A 26,097-nucleotide genomic window follows, 5' to 3' on the forward strand; every position below is an offset into this window, starting at 1 on the left:
CTGGTCTAAATTAAATTGATATAAAACAGATTAACAGGAGAAAAACAAACAAAATTGTGCATAAGGGAGCCCCGTAAAGATTGGAAGACTCAAGGAACATCCAGGTAATTGAGGCTTATGCAACATCCTGAGCTAAGGAAATGGGTAGTGGTTTGGGGATACAAAAAGGAGGAAGACCTTTCGTTGGAAGTCACAGAGGATGTTTGCAAAACAAAGCTTACCCTACTATGCAGATAAGTTTCTTAGAGAAAAAGGTACCTCTGGAATGGCTCTCTTTCCTGTACAGGTCCCCTTTCCAATGTAAATTTAGGCAATTGAGGGGGAGGTAAAGAGCTTTCCTGAATCTGCTGGGTTTTGATCGTCTTTAGCTCAAAATAATCCTCATGCCAAAGTGACATATTTTGAAATGGTAAATTCTGCTCCCCTTCAGCTCCATGAACATGATTGCTGTACAGTTAAACTCTGAAGGATGAGTGGGGTTTCAAGAAGCAAAGATAGGAGGCAGGTACTGGTGACCCCAATGTCCCAAATACAGAAAAGGGACTAAAATACGATGGACATTTTATATTGATGTTATATCTTCATAACTATCTTCTATCTTCTAGACATGTTGCAAAGTGCTGAGCAGATTTAATGATACCCTACAGCTAAGACTTTGCTCCAAAGCCAGAGATAATTTATGGGTTGGCCTGTGGCCTAGGAAGTAATCAGTAGGGCAGCTCAACATAATCAGAGTACTCTAGGGAGATGAGCAAATACAACCTTTGACTGAAGGCTATTCTTATGTGAGACTGGCAGACTATCAGGAGCTAACTAGGTGGGCTTAAGTATTTATTTATTGGGTACCTTTTAAGTTCTAGGCACTATTCCAGGCGGTGTGGCAATAGACAAGATAGACTATGGCTTTGCTCTCCTGGAGTTAACACTGTAGTACAAAACATAGATTCTAAAAGAGTAAATATGTTGATTTTAAAGTAACTTACATAGGTAATAACTGATACCCAAAAAAAATAAAACAGCTTGTGTAGGAAGCAGTGGAAAGGCCACCCTAGGAGCAATTTTTGGGTAAGACCTGAACGAACGATAGAGACATACATGGAGAGAAACCAGTAGGCAGAAATCACAAGGAAGCAAAAACAGATAATTAGGAGCACAATAGAGATAAAAACAGGTGGAGAGAGAAAAGACAGAGAAGCCAATTGTTTTCAATTAACCAGAGGTGCTGTTGGATTCCCAGAACAACTGCTATAGCTTGATTTCTGACTTCTAGTGCCATTATTGTCTCCTGAATATATGCATAAATACATGCATATTTTCCACCTGTCATCCTTATTCTGTTGTAGGATATTCCTATCTATCTATCTATCTATCTATCTATCATCTATCTACCTACTTACCTACCTATCTACTCATCTATCTTCATCCAGTCATTTTCCTAATGAGAGACAGGCTGTTGACACTTAGCTATCATGAACAAGACTGCAGTATATATTCCTGCACACTTTCTCATGTATATGTGGGGGATTTTTGTGTATACCTGCAATTGAAATTTGTGGGTAGTAATGAATACTTATCTTCAGCTTTATTAAATAGTGTAATATTGCACTTCAAAGTTTTTTTTTTCCAAATAAATTTACCTTCCCATCAATAATATCCAATTGACGTTACAGGAATTCAATTGTTTTTCAATTTAATGGATATAAAATGGTATCTCACTGTTGCTTTAATTTGCATTGCCTTGATTACTTTCATAAGCCTAATGGCTATTCAGAGTTCATCTCTGAGAATTGATATTCTTTGCCTATTTTTCTGAGCAGTTTGGCTTTCTTATTAGTGGTATTCTGAACAGTAATTCCCTTTTGATCATATACATATGCAGTTATATTATAAAAAACTTATCAGTCCTTTTCTTTCATTGTGTAGCTGGGGCACAGGGTGCAGGGGCACAGGGGTGCAAGAGTACCTGGCTCCAGGGGTCCCAATTTGGGACCAGTCCAGATCTGGCCACTTGTCCTGACAAAATCCGAAGGCAGAGAAATGAGTGGTGGTGAAATAAGAAAGGAATTTAGTTCAGTGAGGCCAACACTAGGAAGACTGAGGACTGGTGTCTCAAAGATTGTCTCCAAAGTGCCAAACTACTTCCGGATTTATATAAGGCAAATGGGGGACAAAGACCCATGGGTACATGCAGGTGGGCAATAAAGATCAGGTCATCATTGTCACGAGTGAAGTATTGCTGGCTCAGAGCAGTCCTTATTGCTTGATGGGGTTGTTTTGGTTCCCATCAGAGGATGCTTTGCCCCCATGGTTTTTTGCCCAAGTTAAGAGACAAGTTGGAAAGAAGAACTTAATCAGTGAGAATGTTTGAGGTCAAAATGGAGGTATTTGAAGTCCTCTTAAAATTTTGAGTGCTGTATGAGTCTTGCTTAGGACATCCTTCCTTCACTTATAATTGTAGGGATCTGATCCCATATTTTCTTATACATTTTTTATTCATTCATTTACATTTTTTGCATAACTACTATAGTAAGGCAGGATGCTGATTACTAAAGATATAAATATAAAGTCCATAGTTTACATTTATGTTCATTTTTTTGTGCTGTACAGTTCTATGGGTTTGACAACCCATAATGTCATGTATCTAGCATTACAGTATCATACAGAATAGTTTCACTGCTTTAAAAATCTCCTGTGCCCCATCTTTTTATCCCTACTTCCCTCTATCTAAACACCTGGTAACCACTATTCTGTTTACTGTCTCTACTGTTTTGCCTTTTCTAGAATGTCATATAGTTGAAATCATACAGTATATAGCCTTTTCAGATTGGTTGCCTTCACTTAATACTATGCATTTAAGATTATTTCATTTGTTTTTCATTTTTTCATGGATTGATCGCACATTTCATTTTATTGCTGTATAAAATTCCATTATGTAGATGTAACACTTTTTCGTTGTTTTTGTTTTTTAAATCTAAACTGTTGAAGGATATCTTGGTAGCTTCCAAGTTTTGGCAGTTATGAGTAAAGGTGCTATAAACATTTGAGTACAGGTTTTTGTGTGGCTGTAAGTTTTGAATTCATTTGGATAATCAAAGAGCATGATTTCTGGATAACATGGTAAGACTATGTTTAGCTTTATGAGAATCTGCTAGACTGTCTTCCAAAGTGACTATACCATTTTGTATCCCACTAGTGATGAATGAGAGTTCCTGTTTCCCAACATCTTCACCAAAGTTTGGTGTTGTCAACAGTTTGGATTTTAGCCATTCTAATAGGTGCGTAGTGGTATCATTGTTAAGTTTCAGTTCCCTAATGACACATGGTGTGAACATGTTTTTGTGATTATTTGCTATCTGTATGTGTTCTTGGTGAGATTCTGATCCTCTGCCCATTAAAAAAATTTTTTTCCTTTATTGTTTTAAGAGTTCTTTTGTATATTTTGGATACAAGTCTTTTATCAGATATGTGTGTGTCTTGCAAATATTTTCTCCTAGTCATGTGGTTTGGCTTTGCATTCTCTTAACTGTGTTTTTCCCAGAGCAGAAGTTTTTAATTTTACTGAAGTCTGACTCACCAATTTTTCTTTCATGGATTGTGCTTTTGGTGTTGTATCTAAAAAGTCATTGCCAAACCCAAGGTCACCTAGATTTTCTCCTATGTTTTCACTTAAGAACTTCATAGTTTTGTTTTACATTTAGGTCAATAACCCATTTTGAGTTAATTTTGTGAAAGATATAAAGTCTGTGTCTAGATTCATGTTTTCTTATATGTGGATGTCCAGTCGTTCCAGCACCATTTATTGAAAAAAAATAGCGTTTCTCCATTGAATTGCCTTATGTTCCTTTTTCAACAGTTAACTATATTCATGTGAATCTATTTCTGCACTATCTATTGTGTTCCATTGATTTGTCAATTCTTTACTAATACTTCACTGTCTTGATCACTGTAGCTTTATGGTAAGTGTTGAAGTTGGGTAGTGCCTGTTTTTGTTGTTGTTCTTCTTCAGTATTTAATTGGTTATTCTGAGTCCTTTTCCTCTCCATATAAACTTTAGAATCAGTTTGTCAAAAGCCACAAAAATAACTTGTTGGGATTTGCATTGGAACTGCACTGTATAGATCAAGTTGATAAGAACTGACATTTCTTATATATTTTTTGGGTTTTGGTTTTAATATTAAGGTTTTTAATCTCCCAGAATTAATTTTTATACATAATGAGGAGGGATCAAAAATTTTCCCATATGAATGGCAATTGTTCCAGTACCATTTATTAACTAGCCCATCCTTTTTTCACTAATTAAAAAAAAAAAATTAATGTTTTTATTTACTTTTGAGAAGAGAGAGACAGAGCATGAGCAGGGGAGGGGTAGAGAGAGAGACACAGAATCCAAAGCAGGATCCAGGCTTTGAGTGATTAGCACAGAGCCTGATGTGGGGCTCGAACTCACAAGCTGTGAGATCATGACCTGAGCTGAAGTCAGATGCTCAATCGACTGAGCCACCCAGGCACCCCTTTTTTCACTAATTTTTAAAGCCACCTTTGTCATATTCAAAGTTATCATATATGTTTAGGTATTTTTCTGGAATCAGTATTAGGTTCTACTGGTCTATTTGCCCATTCCTAAACTTTATATAATAAATCCTACTAGGAGGGGTTCTCTCAACTTATTCTGCAGCCCTCCCTTCCCCACAAAAAAATTATAGCTGCTTTTCTTGGACAAAGTTTGGCATACATTTTAACGTCATTTAAACAAGTTCTGTGAAAAACCCTGTTGAGATTTTAATTATAATTGCATTATAGTTATTGATTAGTTGAGTCAAAACAAAGATCTTTATAAGTATCTTTTCTTTTTTATGAAAAGATTTCTCCATTGATATAATTTCATCCATAAAGGACTTGCACATCTTTTGTTAATTTTATTCTTAGGTACATAATATTTTTTTTTCTTGTGAAAGGATGCTTCTTTAAAATTACAAACTTATGGGGCCTCTGGGTGGCTCAGTCAGTTAAGCATTGGACTTTGGCTCAGGTCATGATCTCAGGGCTTGTGGGTTTGAGCCCTGCATGCGTCTCCCTGCTGACAGCTCAGAGCCTGGAGCCTGTTTCAGATACTGTGTCTCCCTCTTTCTCTTTGTCCCTCCTCTGCTCACGTTGTCTCTTTCTCTCTCTCTCAAAAATAAGTAAACATTAAAAAAAATTACAAACTTGTGCAGTTCTCAAAATAATTTTTTTTCTTTGGATTTTAAGTAATTTCTACACTCAATGTAGTGAAGAAATCACATTTCTTCACAACCTTCAAACTCACAACCCTGAGATCAAGAGTTGCATGCTCCACCAACTGAGCCAGCCAGGTGCCCCTCAAAATGATTTTTTTATAATTTGCTAGTAAATTATTTTACAATTCAAAGTATAGTTTAAAACATTTTAAAATTTCATCTGTATAGTATATATTATATGTACTATATACGCTATATCAGTATAAAATAATACAAATTATACAAAAATAAAAGAGATACCATCTAAAATGTGAAAGTAGGGGTGCCTGGGTGGCTCAGTCGGTTGAGCGACTGACTTCAGCTCAGGTCATGATCTCACAGTTTGTGAGTTCGAGCCCCACGTCGGGCTCTGTGCTGACAGCTAGGAGCCTGGAGCCTACTTCAGATTCAGTGTCTCCCTCTCTCTCTGCCCCTTCCCCACTCCTGCTCTGTCTCTCTCTCTGTCTCAGAAATAAAGATTTAAAAAAAAATAAAATAAAATAAAAAATAAAATGTGAAAGTATTGTTACAGCAAATACTTGGCGTCCAGGAAGGCACAAGCAACAAGCACTAGGGGAATCAGAAAACTGTTTATTTCGCAACAGTGCTGGCCCAGTGGAGTCACCTCCAAAGGCTGAGCATCTGGCTCAGGTTTTACTGATCTTTTATACATATGTGTTTTAGTATTAGTATATTATTTCTCCCCAATTTGGAACGTATAATCTATTGTTTATTGTAGTACATAATTTAAAAAAATATCTGGAAAATGTGGATTCAACTCCCTTGCTGTATTATAATACTGTATTTTCTTTTTTCAGTTTATTTTTATTTTTTAAATTTTAAAAATTTTATTTTTGAGAGAGACAGAGACGTGAGTGAGGAAGGGGCAGAGAGAGAGGGAAGGAGAGAGAATCCCAAGCAGGTTCCACACTGCCAGCACAGAACCTGATGCAGGGCTCCAACTCATCAACTCATAAAACCATGAAATCATGTTGAGGCGAAATCAAGAGTCAGATGCCTAACCAACTGAGCCACCCAGGCGCCCCCCTTGTTTTTATTAAATTTAAGTTAGTTAACATATAGCGTAGTGTTGGTTTCAGGAGCAGAACCCAGTGATTCATCACTTCTATATAACACCCAGTGCTATTTTCTTTTTCTTCTTTTTATGAATTTACCCTTATTGACAGTGAGCTATTTATTTTGTGATTTACAAAGCTAAATAGGTTCATTCTGAACAATCATTGTAAACTCATGTTAAGGAGGTAAACATTTGAATGTTAATTAAGCTGAATCCAGTTACTGATTTACCACTAATAAACATATTCACCATGTACTAAATGTTTCAGGGAAGACATAGATTAACAGATCATATCTCAGATCATTTTTCTCAATCATAATGAAGATTTGGAGGTCCCAATAAATTGTGGACTATCCAGTTTCCAATATTATCTTAACAGAGGAAATAGCTGCTATAAAACTTGAAGCTAAAAGTTTTAAGGTAGTTATTGTAAGGTCCATGCAGGAATACCCTGAAACAGGCGTGGAGCCACTGTAAGTGCTGAGTCTCAAAACCATTTTTCTTCCCTAACCTTTCATCTTCATCCTAGACTATAACCTGTTTTTCCTGGCTCTGAATAATTCTCAGTATGGTTAAACATCTGGCATCAAAAATAAATCTTTAAGTGTTGCCGTCTTTACACAAATATCTAAGTTTGTCCCAAATACCATGACTTCTGTATACTGTTTGCTCACCCAACTGTGTGGTCGCCAGGACAGAGCGGCTTCGAGATCAAGGCGAGCCAGTTAATCTCCCATGCCCATATTCCGGCCAAATTCAAAGGCTGATCTGGGGGTTACTTCAGGGCACGTTCCTCGCTTCCGAGAAAAACTCAGTCATAACTCAAATTCAGACCCCAAAAGCCCCCGATCATGTGATCTAAAGCTTCACAGCCTTTCGAGTCTTCGCAGAGCTCAGGCGCATTCCGGAAGAGGAGCCTGCGTTTTCAGATTAAAAGCTAGCGGGACGAGCTTTAGACGACCTAGGTACCGAGCTAGCTGCAGTCGCCCATTGTGCTTGGGGCTAAAAAGTCGTCTTCAGCCAACTGACGCAGGCGGAGGCCCCGCCCTGCGCGTGACGCTAGCGTCAGGCCAGTCCCGGCATGCTTCGCGGCCGCCGGCGGTGGAGAGCAGACGAGCGGAATTTTTCCCGTGAACATCTCCGGCTCAGTTCAGCTGCTGTTCAGACCTGGGTCGGTGAGAGTGTCGTGTCCAGCCGTTTTCCTACCGCTCGCCCGTCTGTCTGAGCGCCCCTAGCCCTCCCGCGAGGGCGCCCCGGGACGGAAGGATCCACCAGCCTGTCGGCGCCCGCCGTTCTCGTGGTCGCCGTCGCCGTCGTCGTGGTGGTAGTCTCTGCCGTCGCCTGGGCCATGGCCAATTACATCCACGTTCCGCCCGGCTCCCCGGAGGTGCCCAAGTTGGACGTCACGGTTCAGGATCAGGAGGAGCAGCGTTGCCGGGAGGGGGCCCTCAGCCTCCTGCGACACCTGCGGCCGCATTGGGACCCTCAAGAGGTGACCCTGCAGGTAACGCCCACATCTCAGTACGGGGTCTCTCACTGCCCAGACTCGGCCCCGGGGGGTTCTCACAATCCCTTTAGTTCTCTGTCGACCCGAGAACGCCTTTTTCCTCAGTCCTCTGGGAAGTGACCCTGTGTTTCCTCCATCAAACCTGGGAAGGTCACTCCCCCTTCCTTCACAATTGCTTAGCGAGGTTGTCCTTAGGGCAGATTTTCTTTCTGGAAGCAGCTACGTAAGTGACGCACCCATTCACACCGGGAAAATCCCTGTTGATAGTTGCCCCTCCTCCCACTCCCCTGGCCTTTCTAACTGCAAAAGGAACCTTTTCCATTCCCCTTGCTAGGGGGTCCTCTTCTGTCGTCTCTAGTTACCTTCTCTCCTTACTTGGATAATGCTTTAATTAATTCATCTGGTCTTTTCCTTCCTCTTCCCACCCCTCCCCCCACCCCCTTCCCCCTTCCCCCCACCCCCTTTCCCCCGCCCGTACCCCCACCCCCTCCCCCACCCCGTTCCCCTTCCCCCACCCCCTTCCTCTCCCTCCCCCCACTTTGCCTGCCACCCCTCCTGGCGGATAACTCCCCTGGAGGTCTCACCCTGCATTATCGTCTCGAACCTTCGGAATGGCGAGAGTATTCGATTTCAGAGTAATAACCATGGTCAGGCATTACTCGATTGAGTTCTTAGGTAGCTCTACACATATTTTATTTGAATCGGTGTTTCTGAATTTTTTTATTCGTCTTAGTAAAACTAGCAATGTCTGATGTTAGGTCGATCAGTGTGTCATATTGGTAGACAAAAATTGGGAGAAAAATCTTTAGAGATCTAGGCGTTTTCTAATAACTTATTTCTAATAAGGTATGATTTAGTATACATGACATTTTGAATATTAATTTAACTTTTAGAATTTCGGGATCTGTGACAACGAACCTCCATTTTCCTTGCATACACACATGAAAGTCAATGATTTTGAAGGCTGAGGTATTTGGAATTTGTTCAGATCTGTTTAAGAGGTAGCCAAATCATCTGGTTTGTTTTGTTGACTAATTTATTCATTAGTGTTATTGACTTAACAGTATTTCAGATTCTTTGCTAAAGTAGTCACCTATACAAAGATGAATAAAACATGAACAGTGCTCTAGGGCCCCGGAACAGTTCCTGACACTTGGGCTTTCAGGAGTGTTAGTTTCAGTTCTTGTTGACTAGAAGAGTTTTGAGCAGATTAAAAGGACTCATGTGTTTTAGGAAAACAATTATTCGGAATTTTGAAATTTTAAGGGAGCGTTAGCCAACTAAACAGGACATAGTGACTCCAAAATGATTTTCATGTGTTATTAAAAAAAATTAATATGCTATATTTCCTTTAATTAAAAAAGTTAAATTAGTTCAAACTTCCAAAATTGAACCTTCCAATTGAAACTCAGAACTCCTTATTTTATTAACTTATTTGTAGTTTATTACAGAAAATTTTTATATTTATTAAAATGATTTATACTCTGAAAGTCAATTATAAACTAAGCATACGAATTAAAGACAGTGCTGCTTCCTGGGAAACTTTGGTGCTGGCAAACTATGCTACTTTTTAAGTAGAGAGTTTAAAGTTTTAAGCCTGAGACTCGTGTTTCTGTTGGTGTATTTGTCTGTAGAACAGTAAAAATAGCTATCCTGTGGTACCAGTGTTCCAGATTGTGAATTAGGTGATCTATATATTTTATCACTTAATCCTACAAACAACACTATTAGGTACTTTTTTTTTCTTTTTTTTTTTAGGTGGAATTAGTGAGATAAAGCCAGGGTATAGGTAAAAAAGGGACAAAATGGGAACTTTTTGGTTATTGGAAAGTACTTGGGATTGACTCTTGCCTTTTATCTACATAGCAACTTTAGACTTTAAGACCTTTGCACTCATAATCCAAATTTCTAATATACTTGTCAGTGAAGATAAATACTACCAGGGGTGCCTGGGTGGCTCAGTCGGTTAAGTGACCCACTTCGGCTCAGGTCATGATCTCTTGGTTTGTGAGTTTGAGCCCCGCATCGGGCTCTGTGCTGACAGCTCGTAGCCTGAAGCCTGCTTCAGATTCTGTGTCTCCCTCTCTCTCTTCTCCTCCCCTGTTCATACTCTGTTTCTGTCTCTCAAAACTGAATAAATGTTAAAAAAAATTAAAAAAAAAAAAGGTAAATACTACCACTTACTTTGCTGTAAGGATGATTATTAGAAATATAATCATTCCATGAGCAAACAACTCTTTTGATTAGAAAGTCTGACTTGGTGGTTATTTATTGGTGGTTTCTGAACCTGGGAAAATCTGACTCCCATATTCCGTCATTCTAAACTCTTCTTTACTTTTTAAAAATTTTTTTTAAGATTTTAAAGTAATTTCTACACCCATTGTGGGGCGAACTCAGAACCCTGAGATCAAGAGTGACCAACTGAGCTAGCTAGATGCCCCTCTAAACTCTTCTTTATGATGCTTTAGGATTTCTTTAGTAAATCTCAATGGGAATATTTCTTTCGAGATTTGCTTTTATTTCCTTTGAAGTATAAAGATAATCATTCACATTTCAGAAGGGAAGTATGTATCATATGGTCAACAGATCAATACTGGTATGTAGCCCATTTTTTTCTAAAATTTTTATGTAATGAAAATATGCTTTAAACATACCTTACAGGCTAAGTCTACTAACACTTTACTTGACGATTACTCATGTCAGCTGAACTGTTCAGAATATATTGGAAAATCCAGAAGCCAGCAAAAAAGACTTTGATGCAGTCAAAATGATATAGGGCCCAGTCTTTGCTCAGAACTTAAGAGACACATGGAATGCTGTATCTCATTTTAGATGGGATTTTAACAAGTTAAGTTTTTGGTTTTCCTATTCATACAAAATTGAAAGAACAAAGTATAAAAGGGGTGGTGAGCTTTTTGGAGTGTACTGTACTGCCCTAGAGTAGATAGAGTACATTTGAAACAATAATACCAGTCAGTGCTTTTTATTTCATAATATTTTACTGAAATTCCTAGTCAGATGGGGAAGATAAATAAAGTCATAATGTAGTGTTTTTAGAATGAACATTCATATTAATATGCAAAGATTACAGAAGAACATTTAAAAAGCATACGGTTTTTTCCCTTTTGTACTACAAGTTTTTCCATGTTTTTGGATGCATAGTTTTGAAATCCCCCCCTTTTTTTAAGCATACATAGACTGTCTTGGAAACCAGTGCTGTGTTTGGTTTGTAGCTACATAGCAGTTTCCATATCCCCTTTCTTCTCTTTATCTAGCCATGTTGGAAATGGTTACTAAAATAGTCTATTAAAAATCTATAAGCCTTCTTATTTTAATATCAATATTTGATATTTAGTATTCTTTTAAATGAAGAATCAAAACATATATATATATATAGAGAGAGAGAGAGTTCTATTAAGCTGTGTCTTTACTGTTCTAACTTAATTCTCCCCCACCCCTTTTTTTTTAAGGTATAGTTGACACACAATGTTATGTTAGTTTCAGGTATTTCTTTTATTTTTTTTTTTAAGTTTATTTATTTTGAGAACGTACCCCCAAGAGCTTGCATGTGCAAGCAGGGGAGGGGCAGAGAGAGAATCCCAAGCAGGCTGTACACTATCAGCACAAGAGTCCCATAGTAGGCTGGAACTCCCAAACGGAAGTGTGAGATCATGACCCAAGCCGAAATTAAGAGTTCAGCGAAATTAAGAGTTCAACGCTCAACCGACTGAGCCACCTGGGCTTTTTATTTTTTTATTTTTTTATTTTTTATTTTTTATTGTATGCATTTATTTTGAGAGAAGGAGAGATAGTTTGTATTGAGAGCAAGTGTGAGCCAGGATGGGGTAGAGAAAGTAAAGTATTTGATGGGTGGTAGGCCCTAAGACTCTGTTGACTCTGTTGACTGTGGCTAAGAGAGATGTATGATGTTTGATAGGCTCCTATCAAAGATGTGTAATTTAAACAAAATTTTGTTTTAATGTTTATTTTTGAGAGAGATACAGAGTGTGAACGGGGGAGGGGCAGAGAGAGGGAGACACAGAATGTGAAGGAGGTTCCAGGCTCTGAGGTTTCAGCACAGAGCCCGACGCAGAGCTCCATCCCATGACCCGTGAGATTATGACCTGAGCCAAAGTTGGATGCCTAACTGACTGAGCCGCCCAGGAGCCCTTAATTTTTTTTTTTTTTTTTTAAAGTAATCTCCACCCAATGTGGGGCTTGAACTCATGACTCTGAGAGCAAGAGACCCTGGGCCAGCTAGGCTTCCCAAAGATGAATGTTTGATAGGCTCCCATGTCTTTTATTAAGATGGGACTAAAAAGTCAGAAGCCTAATACGCTAGTTCATTTTCAGGTATTAACAGCTGTCTGATTTGGACTAAACAAGTAACTTGACCTGTTTTGGGGGGCTTCAGCATAATGTGGTAAAAAGAGGATGGTTTTTGAATCCTGATACCAGCTATTTGTAACCTTTGGCAAGTTTTTAAATCTCTGAAACAGGATTTTTATCTACCTTGGAAAGCAGCAGACTGATAGAAAATAGTAGAATTTACTACTTAATACTACTTTATTACTAATAGTAATTTTACTACTAGCACCAGTTTTTACTACTTTACTACTAATAGAATATCCTAAGAAATGCATAAAGTTCTGCGTGGTATATTTTAGTACTACGTGCTTCCAACTTTTCCCCTCCCATCTCCCCCAGCACCCTCCCCCATTTGTAAGTGGAATAATTCATCTGAATTGTAAGCTCCTAAAATTCAGTAATTCTTTTTTTTTTTTTAATTTTTTAAAAATGTTTTTATTTATTTTTGAGACAGAGAGAGAGCATGAACGAACGGGGGAGGGTCAGAGAGAGAGGGAGACACAGAATCTGAAACAGGCTCCATCCAGGCTTTGAGTGGTCAGCACAGAGCCTGACGCGGGGCACGAACCCATGGACCATGAGATCATGACCTGAGCTGAAGTCGGACACCTAACCGACTGAGCCACCCAGGCGCCCCTAAAATTCAGTAATTCTGACATACATTTTTTGTAACAGGCACGATGCTATTTTATAACCTTTTTTTAAAAATATTTTTCAAGTTTGTTTATTGTGAGAGAGAGCGGGGGAGGGGGAGAGAGAGAATCCCAAGCAGGCTCCACACTGTCAGCACAGAGCCCAATGTGAGGTTCGAACTCATGTATTGCGTGATCATGACTGGAGCTGAAATCAAGGGTCAGACGTTTAACTGATTCAGCCCCCCGCCCCCCACCCCAGCCCTAGCATGATATTAACTTTAAGCAGCATCCTTTTGTACAACTAACTAACAAAAGGTAGGCATGGGAAAATGTAGAAGGGAACGCTTCCTAGAGGAGGGGATACCTGAACTGAGCTTTGAAGGAAATATGTGGTCAGATGGAATGGGGAAGCATTTCTGGGCAATGAAAAAAACTACTTTCACAAAGCTAGACTATAAGGGGGAAAGAACAAAGCTAGACTGAATATTTTGGGCCAAGTGGAGTGTGAACAAGAAAAGTAGGACTGATTTTTGAGAAAGGGAGTTGTTAGATACGAAGGTTTTGTGCTTCATTAAGGAGGTGATATTTTATTATCTAGGACATAATGGAAGCCATTGAATGTTTTTAAGGAGGTGAGTTATAGCATGTATTTTTTAAAAGCAATAGCAGGCTATATTGAAGGCAACTGTAGTTGAATGAGATGTTTTGAATTGGGGAATAAATGATCCACTTAGGACATTGGTTTTGAAACTAGTGGTTACCCCATATGAATAGAACGCTAAGTCAGCAGAGTGGATTGAAACTACTACAGTTTAAAAAGATGAGTTAAAATAGGATGCAATAGGATAGATCAGAGAGTCTTGCAAATAATAAGGTGAAGCTTTTTTCATATGAAAGTATGGTACTAAATTAGATGATAAATATATTTTTGTCTGAGTATCACATTAAAAAATGTTGGAGAAAAACTTAACCTAGGAGGACTGTTAGTTCAGACAAGAGTTGCTGCTACTCAAATAAGGACAGTGGCCTTGGAGATGAAAATAAAGGGCAGATTGGGCATTCCGGAAAATAAATACGAAGGAGTTAATTGCTTGTTTGCAGGTGAGGGAACAGAGAAGCTTAAGGATTTTTTTTTTTTTGGGTGACAAAGATAGGGAGGTAATAGAAGACCTATACTTAAGGAATCAGAGGCTAGATATCTCACTTGAGAAATATTTTGTCTTCTGAGAAGTTATTTTGCTCTTTGATATAATAGATGGGCTGTAAATAAATTTTTATCCTTTTAAAAATCGTGAGATATAATAAACATACAGAAAAATCTATGAAACGTAAATTTTTTTGTAGAACAAATACTGTGTAACCCAAACCATGGTAAAGAAAATATCAGCAACCCAGAATATCTCCATTTTACTTCCTGGTCCTAATCTCTCCCTCCCTCTAGTGGTAGTCACAATAACAGGTTTTTGTTTTTTTTTTAAATGTTTATTTATTTTTGAGAGAGAGAGACAGAGCATGAGTGGAGGACAGGTAGAGAGAGAGGGAGACACAGAATCTGAAGTAGGCTCCAGGCTCTGAGCTGTCAGCACAGCGCTAGAGGCAGGGCTTGAACTCATAAACCACAAGATCATGACCTAAGCTGAAGTCAGATGCTTAACCAACTGAGCCACCCAGGCACTCCACAATAGCAGTTTCTTTTCTTTTCTTTTCTGTTTTTCTTTAGTAATTTTTTGCAAATCAACTCTGGAAAACAGTGTGGAGATTCCTCAAAAAATTAAAAATAGATGTACTCTATGACCCAGCAATAGCACTGCTAGGAATTTACCCAAGGGATACAGGAGTGCTGATGCATAGGGGCACTTGTACCCCAATGTTTATAGCAGCACTCTCAACAATAGCCAAATTATGGTAAGAGCCTAAATGTCCATCAACTGATGAATGAATAAAGAAATTGTGGTTTATATACACAATGGAGTACTACGTGGCAATGAGAAAGAATGAAATATGGCCCTTTGTAGGAACGTGGATGGAACTGGAGAGTGTGATGCTAAGTGAAATAAGCCATACAGAGAAATACATATACCATATGTTTTCACTCTTATGTGGATCCTGAGAAACTTAACAGAAACCCATGGGGGAGGGGAAGGAAAAAAAAAAGAGGTTAGAGTGGGAGAGAACCAAAGCATAAGACTCTTAAAAACTGAGAACAAACTGAGGGTGGATGGAGGGTGGGAGGGAGGGGAGGGTGGGTGATGGGTATTGAAGAGGGCACCTTTTGGGATGAGCACTGGGTGTTGTATGGAAACCAATTTGACAATAAATTTCATATATTGAAAAAAAATTTTTTTTGCAAGTCAGTACTATGAGAAAATAATATACTGAGTGTATGAATTTCCTTTTATAAGGGACATGAATGTGAAATAATTTAGTTTTACTACAAAGATATATCACAGTATTGAAAGTTTGAATAGGGAGAAAAACCATTTCTGATCCATATTTTATGAAAAAAAATCAGTTGTTTTTTCATTACCTTCTTTTGCATAGTTAGGATCATACCAAGTATATAATTTTGTAGTCCTTTTTTTTATGCGGCCTTTCACTTTCCCGTGTTTGTATGATATTGACTATAATTTTTGATAGCCATAAATATAATATTTGGTCATGTTGAACATCATGTTCCTGAATTATTAAAATGAAGTTTAAAAATTTTTGAAGAGCTGTGCCTGGGTGGCTCAGTCAGTTAAGTGACTGACTTCAGCTCAGGTCATGATCTCACGGTTCCTCAGTTCGAGCCCCAGTCGGGATTGCTGCTTGTCAGTGCAGAACCTGCCTCAGATTCTCTCTCTCCCTCTCTCTCTGCCCCTCCCCTGTGCGCGCTCGCTCTCTCTCTCTCTCAATAAAAACCAAACAAACCAACATAAATTGTGAGGAGTATAAACTAGAAAATTAGAAAGGTTCATATACTGTCTAAACGTGTTGGTTTTGTTTAAAAAAAACAAATAATATGTTCTTAATAAAATATTTAAAAAATATACAAGACTATGTAAAATGAAAAGTAAACTCAACTTCCAACTTCCATTCATTCTCCCCAAAGTAATTTTGTGAGCAGTTTTTTTGAACTTCTAAAAAATCAGATTATGGGTTTATCCGGGCACATATTACCTATATTAATAAATATTAGTAAGTATAACTATATCCCTTTTGTAATGCAACAGAGTTATTCTATATCTTGGATTTTAAAATAATATATCTTAGGCATCCTCCTGTGTCAGTATATGTAATCTACCTCATATTTTTTAACCTTTTTTTTTTAAATTTTTTAAAAATAATCTCTACACCCAACATGGGACTTGAGCTCATGACCCTGAGATAAGAGTTGCATGGTCCATCCACTGAGCCAGCCAGGCACCCCCTGCCTCATATTTTTTAAACAACATTGAATCATTTCTATTTTTTTCACGTTAAAGTAGTATTGCATGAACTGCTCCTATACATATGTTTTGGATAACTTTTCTAAGTATATCCATAGAATAAGTTCTTACTAGTGGAATTAAAAAGTTAAAAACTGTGTGCCAGTTACGGGTATAGTACGTGGGCTTTATTTCAAAGAATTGGCTCATGTACTTGTAGAGGCTGGTAAGTCTGAAATACAGGGCAGGATAGTAGGCTAGAAACTTAGGTAGGAGTTGATGCTGTCATCTTAAGGTAGAATTTCTTCAGGAAAACTTAAAACTTGTTTTATTTTTATATATCTTAAACTGATTGGATGAAGCCCACCCTCATAACTGATTGTACAGGTTAAGTGTAGCTACTGTACCTTCACAGCTGCATCTAGATTAGTGTTTGAATAAGTGGGTATTACAGCCAATCCTAGTTGACTCATTAAACTGTCATGCTGTTTCTCACTTTCGTATTACCAAATTGTCACAAAAGTTGCATTAATTTATACTTCTCAATACAGTGTTGGAGAACACGATTTTCCTTATACCTTGTCCAATCCCTGATACTGAATTTAAAAATTTTTGCCAGTGGGATACATGAAAATGGTATTATTATTTTACTTCTAATTTTATTACTTTAGAAGACGATGGAATCCAAGGGTTTCTTCCACAAAACAATTAACTGATACGTATTAATTTCCACCTTTCTAGGCTTTTTAGTTGGTTTAGCAACCATTAGCTTAATAATTGAAACTTGCCTTTACTGTTTTATTGGCATGAGAGTTTATTCATTTAAATTCAGTAGTTAACTGGTCATTCTAGACTATAAATACGTGTCAAAACAGGTTTCCTGTTTGGGATATTAAATCATTAGGACTAAAGGAGTTTCATAGTTGATATGTAGAATTTAATATTTTTACCATCTCAGGGTTTGTAGTTGCAGGACAGTGTCAAATATTGAAAGAAGTATTGAATTATGATTTGAGGGTCTAAAGAAGACCTTCAAGTTTATTAATACCACTGTAGCTTTTAAGGTGTCAATAAAGTCATAATCTTGGGGCAGCTGAGTGGCTAAGTCGGTTAAGTGTTCAACTCTTGATTTTGACTCAGGTCATGATCTCACTAGGTGTGGAGCTTGCTTACGATTGTCTCTCCTTTCCCCTCTGCTTCTTCCCTGCTTGCACACTTGTGCTCTCACTCTTTCTGTCTTTCAAAAAAAAACCAAAAAAAACAAAAAAAAAGCCTCACAACTTCCATTGTGTTGGGGCAAATAGATTTGCCATCTGTCTTATCTTTCCACTTCCTAGTGAACCATTCTAATTTTCTTGGTATTATTCCTAAGACCCATAAAGGGAAGCTTTAGACAGCAAGTCTCATATAGCATCCTGAATGGTTTCTTGTGTTGGTAACAGTAAAGTTACATGGGGGACCCATATAGAAGGAGCCATCTTTTTTTTTTTTATTAAATTTATTTATTTTAATAATAAATAAACGGGAGGGGCAGGGAGAGAAGGGGAGAGAATCCCAAGCAGGCTCCACACCAACATCGCGAGCGCAACACGGGGCTTGAACCCATGAACCATGAGATCATGACCTGAGCCAAAACAAAGAGTTGGACGCTTAACCAGTTGACCTACCCAGGTGCCCCATAAAAGAAGCCATCTTTATCATACAGTATTCATAGTGACCTGGGGGTGAGACATACTGAATATCTTGGTCACTGGAAAGCAAATCTAGTATGGTCTGTATATATAGCATATCAGCCACTTCATCTGGACTATTCCACTTTGCATGCAAAGGAGGGACAGAACACTTCCCCTTCTCAGGATAAACAACTTTCTAGCCACTTTCATTCATTGTACCAGGCTGGCACTCTTGTTTGGGTTAGTCACTGCCATTCAGGACTGTCAGTGAGCTGTGGATCCTGCATTAGCTCAAACATGGCATGGTCTTCATAGATTGCTCCTAACTTAACCATTCTTATGAGCCATGTTAATAAAGGTTCTTCAGGGAACCAGCTATATTGACCCCACTAAATAAGACAACTTTTACGCTATCTCCCCTGGTTTCAGTAGTTTCCTGACTTTATCTCTTCGTTACCTGAATCATTTTGGTAAACAGCTGTAAATCTGCTCAGTATGATTTTTCTGTTTTGTGATGGTTTTGAAGTGAGCAGTTCGATGTTGGATTGGATCAGTTGGAATCTGGCTCTATTTAACATCACAGCCCACCCTAAAACTGTCTTTAGCTTTCTGTTCTAGGTAGTATGCTAACAATAGCCAGGGAATTGTGCCTTTAGCCAGTTTCTTATTATTTTGCATTTTATTGTAGATTCAGTGATGAAACTCCTCTCAGGTTGGATCTATCTGCTAGGTTTCATTTACTTTTACCTCCTGTAACAGATGGCAGCACGCCTGCTGTTTGGTACTGTGGGTGATTTGGCAAACACCTGGCATCAAGGATTTAGCCTCTAACGCCTTTTATTTTCTCCCCCCAAAATGCTTTAGCAATATTACACTGAGTCTAGGATCATGCTAGCAAATTTGATATCCTTGGAACAGATTAATAGTCATAATACCAGCTTTTAACCTGTTCTTCCATTGTGTGATTTTGGATAAGTAAGGGAATTTATGTCGGCCATAATTTTCTCATTCTACAAACTGAGCATTTCTGAGGTATTTTACAATCAGTCTATACATAAACAAACATTTATTGAATATGTCTGTGTTGTAGGCCATTGTTTCTCAATCCTTTTAATAATTATTCTCGAAACAAAAATTAAAATGAAATTAATTAAAAGCTTTGTTGATTTCTATCTAACAGAAATTATATACCAAAGAATAGGATTTTGTCAGGTAGTATTGAGCCACAAACCATTGTAATAGCTTTTTCTTGCTTCTTTGGTGATATCTGTGTTGAGAATGCATGTAATAGACTAAGAAATTTTATTTCATTTCATATATATGTATCCTTTGACTTCTGATGTGGTTATGTCCTGATAAACCCATTGTAAGTCAAAAATCCCCCAAATCGAAAATGCATTTAACACATGTAACCTACTGCACATCATAGCTTAGCTTAGCCTATCTTAAATGTGCCCGGAACACTGACATTTGCCTACAGTTGGGTAAAATCATCTAACAGAAAGACTATTTTATAATAAAGTGTTGAATATTGTATGTAATTTATTGAATACTGTACTGAAAGTGAAAAACAGAATGGTTGGGTGCAGAATGGTTGGAAGTGCATTGGTTGTTTATTGTCATGATCATGTGGTTGACTGAGAGCTGCAGCTGCTGTTAACTATCATCATGAGAGGATCAAACTGCATATTGCCAGCCCAAAATTCATATTCAAAGTATGGTTTCTTCCAAATGTGTATTGCTTTTACACCTTTGTAAAATTGGAAAATCGTTGAAGGTAATGAGAAGATTAACGTGAAAATACATTCCTCCCGCTCTGAATATTGTGTTAACTCTTTTTAATAAAAGTCTATTTATTGTTGATAAGTGATACACATAATAAAAAGCACACAATTCATCGAGTGTAGAACCTGATGAATTTTCCTACAAAATGACCATACCTGTGTAATAAGTATCCAGGTCAGGAAACAGATTTGGGGAAACAGTACCCCTGAATCTTCTTATGTTCCCTGAATCTTCTTATGTTCCCCTGCAGTCATTATTCATCATCTCTCTCCCCAGCCAAAGATTACTCCTATCCTGATTTCTTACATCATAATTTTGTTTATGAATTTTTAAAATGGAATCATGTGGACTATTTTTGTTTTTTTGTTTTTGGGGCTGGATTTTGTTCAAATTTTGAGAGATTTATTCATGTATATATAGTTCTTACAATAACGTATTCCATTGTGAGAATGCACTTCAGTTTCTTTATTTCCTACTGTTGATGGACATTTGGGATGTTTTCAGTATTTGACTATTAAAAATTATGCTGTTACAAACATAATTATATATATTTTTGGTGAATATAAATGACCCTTTCTGTTAGGTGAATAGTTAGACTTGCTAGGTCATCTGGCTTAAGTATTTTCAGCCTCACTACATATTTTCAGTTTTCCAAAGTGGTTGTGCCCAGTTATACCCATAATGGCAGTATATGATAGTTTCAGTGTGTTTCATTTTTACCAACAGCTGGTATTATTTGTCTTTATTTATTTTTTTTAAACGTTTATTTATTTTTGAGACAGAGAGAGACAGAGCATGAACAGGGGAGGGGCAGAGAGAGAGGGAGACACAGAATCCGAAACAGGCTCCAGGCTCTGAGCGGTCAGCACAGAGCCTGACGCGGGGCTCGAACTCACTGACGGTGAGATCATGACCTGAGTCGAAGTCGGACGCTCAACCGACCGAGCCACCCAGGCGCCCCTGTCTTTATTTTTATCATTCTTGTGGGCATTAGGGATACCTTATGGGTGTAATTTGCATTCTGCTGGTGGCTAAGGGCATCTTTTTTGTGTGTGTGCTGGATATTTGGATGTCTTCTATTTTGAGGTACCTGTTCAAATCTTTTGCTGATTTTTCAGTTTTTCCTTTGTGAAGATGTTCTTTATATGTTGTAGAGTTGAGTCCTTCTTTCTTCTTTTCTTTTTTTTTAATGTTTATTTATTTTTGAGACAGAGAGAGAGCATGAACGAGGGAGGGTCAGAGAGAGAGGGAGACACAGAATCTGAAGCAGGCTCCAGGCTCTGAGCTGTCAGCACAGAGCCCGACGTGGGGCTCGAACTCACAGACTGTGAGATCATGACCTGAGCTGAAGTCGGCTGCTTAACCGACTGAGCCACCCAGGCGCCTCGAGTTGAGTCCTTTTCAAATAAATAAATATTACAATTATTGTCTGCCAAAATGTAGCTTGCACTTTCACTCTTAGTAGTATATTTGATAATCTTAAAACCAGTATTTCAATTTTTTTCCTTGTAGGTTGCTTGTTTTATGTCTTGAGATCTCTTGCTGTGTCAACCTCATTTTGTACAAGCTTTACTGTTTTGATATTTTATATCTTGATCTAGAATTGTGTATGATGTTAGGTAGAAGGGATCATGATTAATTTTTTTTCCATGTGGCTATCAGTTGACTCATTATTGTTTATTGAAAAGGCCATCTTTTCCCCATTATAGTGTCATCATTGTCATAAATCAGGTTGCATTGTATGTGGGCCAGGTTATGTTGTTCTGTCCCTTTGGTCTGTTTTATCTGTTGCGCTGGTACTGTACTATCTTGATTACTCTCAGGCTTTACTATGGTTGTTGGAAGCTGATATAATTACTGTAGTCCATGATACAGGGTTTTAACTTTGTTCTTTAAAATTTTCTTGACTATTCTTGACTTTTTAAATTGCCATATAAATTGCAGACTCAACTTTTCAATTTTCACAAAAGAAACTGGATGAGAGTTTGATACTTTGTGGACTCTATAGATTTTTGAGAAGTAAAATCATTAACAATATTGAGTCTCAAAATCCATAAACAAGGTATATCCCATTTATTTAGTCCTTTAATTTTTCTCCACATTTTTACTTTTTGTTTTTAAACTTTAAAAAAAAATGTTTACTTTTTTGAGAGAGAGAGCACGAGTGGGGCAAGGGCAGTGAGATAGGGAGAGAATCCCGAGCAGGCTCTGCACTGATGGTGCTTGAACCCACAGACTGTGAAATCATGACCTGAGCCAAAGTCAAGAGTCAGATGTTCAACCAACTGAGCCACTCAGGCACCCCAAACTTTCTTTTTTTAAAGTTAACTCTGCCCCTAATGTGGGGCTTGTACTGATGACCCTAAGATGAAAAGTTGCATGTTCTATGGACTAAGCCAGCCAAGCATCCTAGGAAGTTTCATTTTATTCTTAGTTGCACATGTGTTTACCATACATGAGTGTTGATTTTATGGTATACTTTTTTTTTGCTTCTCATGATGATTGCATGATTTTCCTCCATTTTTCTGTTGAGCTGAATTACATTGATTTTTAAAAAAAAAATTTTAATGTTGAAAACCTTTGCTTTTTAGAGTAAGCCCCATTTGGTTGTGATGTGTTCTCCTTTTTAAATATTTTATTAGTTATTGATATGTTTTTTTAAGTATCTATTTAAGTAATCTCTACACCCCATGTGGGGCTCAGACTCATGACCCCCAAGATCAAGGGTTGTATACTGTACCAACTGAGCCAGTCCAGTGTCCCTAGTTACTAATATTTTGATTGGAATTTTTGCAACTATGTTCATGAGAGTGGTCTTTATAATATTCTTGTAATGTCCTTGGCATGTTTTGATATCTTATTTTTTTTTTTTTTAATTTTTTTTCAACGTTTTTTATTTATTTTTGGGACAGAGAGAGACAGAGCATGAACGGGGGAGGGGCAGAGAGAGAGGGAGACACAGAATCGGAAACAGGCTCCAGGCTCCGAGCCATCAGCCCAGAGCCTGACGCGGGGCTCGAACTCACGGACCGGACCGTGAGATCGTGACCTGGCTGAAGTCGGACGCTTAACCGACTGCGCCACCCAGGTGCCCCATATCTTATTGATAGTTTGTTTTCTTTTTTTTTTCCTTGATAGTTTTGCTTGGAAGTGATCAACCTTATCTTTAAAAATAAGTTTTTGATGGTTGAATTTTTGTGTTTTATTGATAATTTTGCCCTTTTATTCTCTTTCTAATATATATATATTTGAGGAATTACTTATCTAGCTTCTTGAGCTGGAAGCTTAGATCATTAATTTTATGCCTTTTTAATTTTTAATATTTTTATTTACATGACCCTGCAAGCATCCACAAGTTTTGAAATGTTTTTGTTATCATTCAGTTCAGAATGTTTTTCGCTGAGCTAGTACTATCCTAAATATTTGACAAACAGTGCAAGATATGGTTCCTGAGAAAAGGAGCTCCATGAGATTTGTATTAGTTTTGTCCTTCCTCCATTGAGGTGAAAATTTACATTTCTAGTATATATCTAGTATATGTATCTAGTATATACCTAGTATATTTTACTGTATGTTTCAGAAGGTTCAGCACCATCTGAGTTTCCTGTAGATTTATATATGAGGTGGGAACCATCCAAGGGCAAAAACCATTATCCATACATCTTTATTTAAAAAAAATATTTTTATTACTTCATTTTTGAGAGACAATGAGACAGCACAAGCGGGGGAGGGGCAGAGAGAGAAGGAGACGTAGAATCTGAAGGAGGCTCCAGGCTCTGACCAAGCATTCAGCACAGAGCCCCACGTGGGGTTGGAACCCACGAACCTTGTGATCGTGACCTGAGCTGAAGTCAGACACTTAACGGACTGAGCTACCTAGGTGCCCCTATCCATACATCTTTAAAGCCAGTGTTCTCCATTAAGAACACACTTTTAGCTAAACAAGTTGGGTTTAAGAGAGAACTTATACCACTAGGTAGGAATAGTAGGGATCTCAGTAAGTGGATGTTACAAAGGACTTAATAGGATTTGGGTTTGCTGATTTGGGAAAGTGTTCAAGTAGGCTAGGCTTTCCTCTGGATTTGGTGTTGTCAGGAAGTGGGGGCAAGTCTATGACTGGGGATATATTAATCTTATCTAAAGGACTGGAGGAATGAAGCAGGGCCAAAGCTGTGACTGAAAACGAAGAGCAGTCATTCATACTAGCCAAAATAGGGGGATATTTAGTCATTTTTGTGGTTTGAAAAAAATTTATGATTTTGTCTACATTCAGACATGATTACAGAGTGGCTTTGTTTTTGTCTTGAACCATCGTGGTCAGAGTGGCCTCATCTGATGTTGGTGTTCTGTGAAATTATTTATGTTCAATAGAACCTCAAGGCTTTACTGTGTGTGCCAGGTCAGTTCCTAGTTGTTGGGCTTCTTTTCTGTTAGTAATCTAATTTTTCAAATGTAAACTAGGCTCATTGCAGGAAAATGAAAGTGAGAAAACATACATAAACCAAAAGGAAAAAGTTTAGAGAAACAAAACAAAAAACACGATTTAACCTGTCTGCCTAATATTTTCTTGAATATCTTTGCAGACATTTCTATCCTTATTTATACATACAATATTTTTATAGATGTGAAGTGATATTATTCATGTATTTATTTTTTTACAAGAATTTATGGTTTATTATTTCGTTGGAAGTATGTAGTTATTGCACAGTAGAGGATGCTGGGGTTAGTTTCTCAGTCTTTGTTACAGTAAGTTGAAATATTTTATCGTACATCTGAAGTTACAGAATAATGTATATGAATTGATATGACCTTGTAGTAGACAGTATGCTTTTCAACACAGATGTTAATAAAATGATTTGCATTTAGTGTAAGTGCATATGCTTCTTGTCAATTCTACATACAATTTTGTGAAATCTAGGTGGAAAGCAATACTTGTATGTCTCTGCATACCTGAAAAAGTGTTTAAAATAAGCCTCTTTACTTAACTCATGTAATTTACCTGCATTATGTGAATAAGGATAATAGTCAAGTCTTGTATATAATAAAAAATATATATATATATATAAACTAGTTGGGGTGACTGGGTGGTTCAGTCAGTTGAGCATCCAACTTCAGCTCAGGTCATGATCTTGTGGTCTGTGAGTTCAAGCCCCAAGTTGAGTTCTGTGCTGATAGCCTGGAGCCTGGAGCCTGCTTTGGATTCTGTGTCTCCTTTTTTCTCTGCCCCTACCCTGCTCATGCTCGCTCTCTCTCTCAAAAATAAGTAAACATAAAAAAAAACTAAAACAAAAAACCTAGTTAGCTGTGTATTATATTAACTTCAGTAAACAGTTCCAGATTTTCACCTGAAGATATAAGCCTTTTCAGATGTCATTTATCATTACAATAATCTTATATTGAAATAGAAACGTTTACATTTTTTTCTCAGGCATTAACTAAATATGTGTACATTTAAAACTTATCCTTTGGCTCTTTTTCCTGTTATTTTTGACAGTTTTCTTGGAAAAAAATGTCCTTAACTCTTGCTTACACTTTGACTTTTATCTCTTGTCCCTTTATTCCACCTGAGAGCATCCAAAAGCTTTGAGCAAATAGAAAAATTAGTTTTCGTATCAAATAAGAGGAAAATAAAAATTGCAGTTTTTGAATAGACTTGAACTAACACTGCTAATCATCTGTTTGCCTTTTAAATGTACCATTTGTGCTCAGATACAAAAAAGAACTTGACATACTTGACATAAGCTCTTGAAAAGTCCCAAAAGTCCCTTTTGGAAAATATTGTGGAAGTTTCTACTTAACCTCTCATTTCCTCTCATTAAGGTTGTACTTCTCTTTGTGGCCACAGTATTTAAGTTTAAAAAGTTATAACCTAAATGCTTACAACAACTTCTAACGCATGTTGTGTTAAGTAACCTTTTAAAATTGGCATTTAAAATTCATTTTTTATAAGTTGGAGATTTACCATAATGTGTAACGTATGGTAGATTTATATTTGTATATTTAAACTTGTGAACATTATTATTATTTAAACATTTTTGTATCTTAGGGAGAGAGCTCGAGTGAGCAGGGGAGAGGGACAGAGAGAGAGAGCAAATCTTAAGTAGGCTCTGTACTGAGCGTGGACATGAGGTTTGATCTCACGACTGAGATTATGACCTGAGCTGAAACCAAGAGTTGGATGCTTAACCAACTGAGCCATCCAGGCACCCCCTAAACTTGTGAATATTATTAAAGACCTTTATACGTTAAATGCCATGCTGAAAGAGGGCAGTGTCTCTGTTTTCAGAGAGTTTCTGGACTATTAGGCATAGGAGATTGTATGTGTATACACACATTTATAGTGATTGCAGTACAAGGTATACTTTGAGATACAATAGCATCAAAACATT

The 26,097-nt window shown here is 37.6% G+C and overlaps 1 protein-coding gene across 2 annotated transcripts in view; it reads left to right on the forward strand.

Moving 5' to 3' along the window:
- The first annotated feature begins 7,365 nt into the window (after positions 1–7,365).
- Positions 7,366–26,097, forward strand: part of ETNK1 (ethanolamine kinase 1) — a 66,738-nt gene continuing 48,006 nt past the window's right edge. Inside the window, exon 1 of one of the 2 annotated variants that reach the window (XM_049625188.1) lies at positions 7,366–7,837. In XM_049625188.1, coding sequence (XP_049481145.1) covers positions 7,682–7,837 — 156 coding nt within the window. In that variant the 5' untranslated portion in view covers positions 7,366–7,681. The remainder of the gene's footprint in view (positions 7,838–26,097) is intronic. The other variant, XM_049625187.1, reaches the window with a different exon arrangement.

This window comes from Panthera uncia, chromosome B4 (genome assembly GCF_023721935.1).
Source record: "Panthera uncia isolate 11264 chromosome B4, Puncia_PCG_1.0, whole genome shotgun sequence".
NCBI lineage: Eukaryota > Metazoa > Chordata > Mammalia > Carnivora > Felidae > Panthera > Panthera uncia.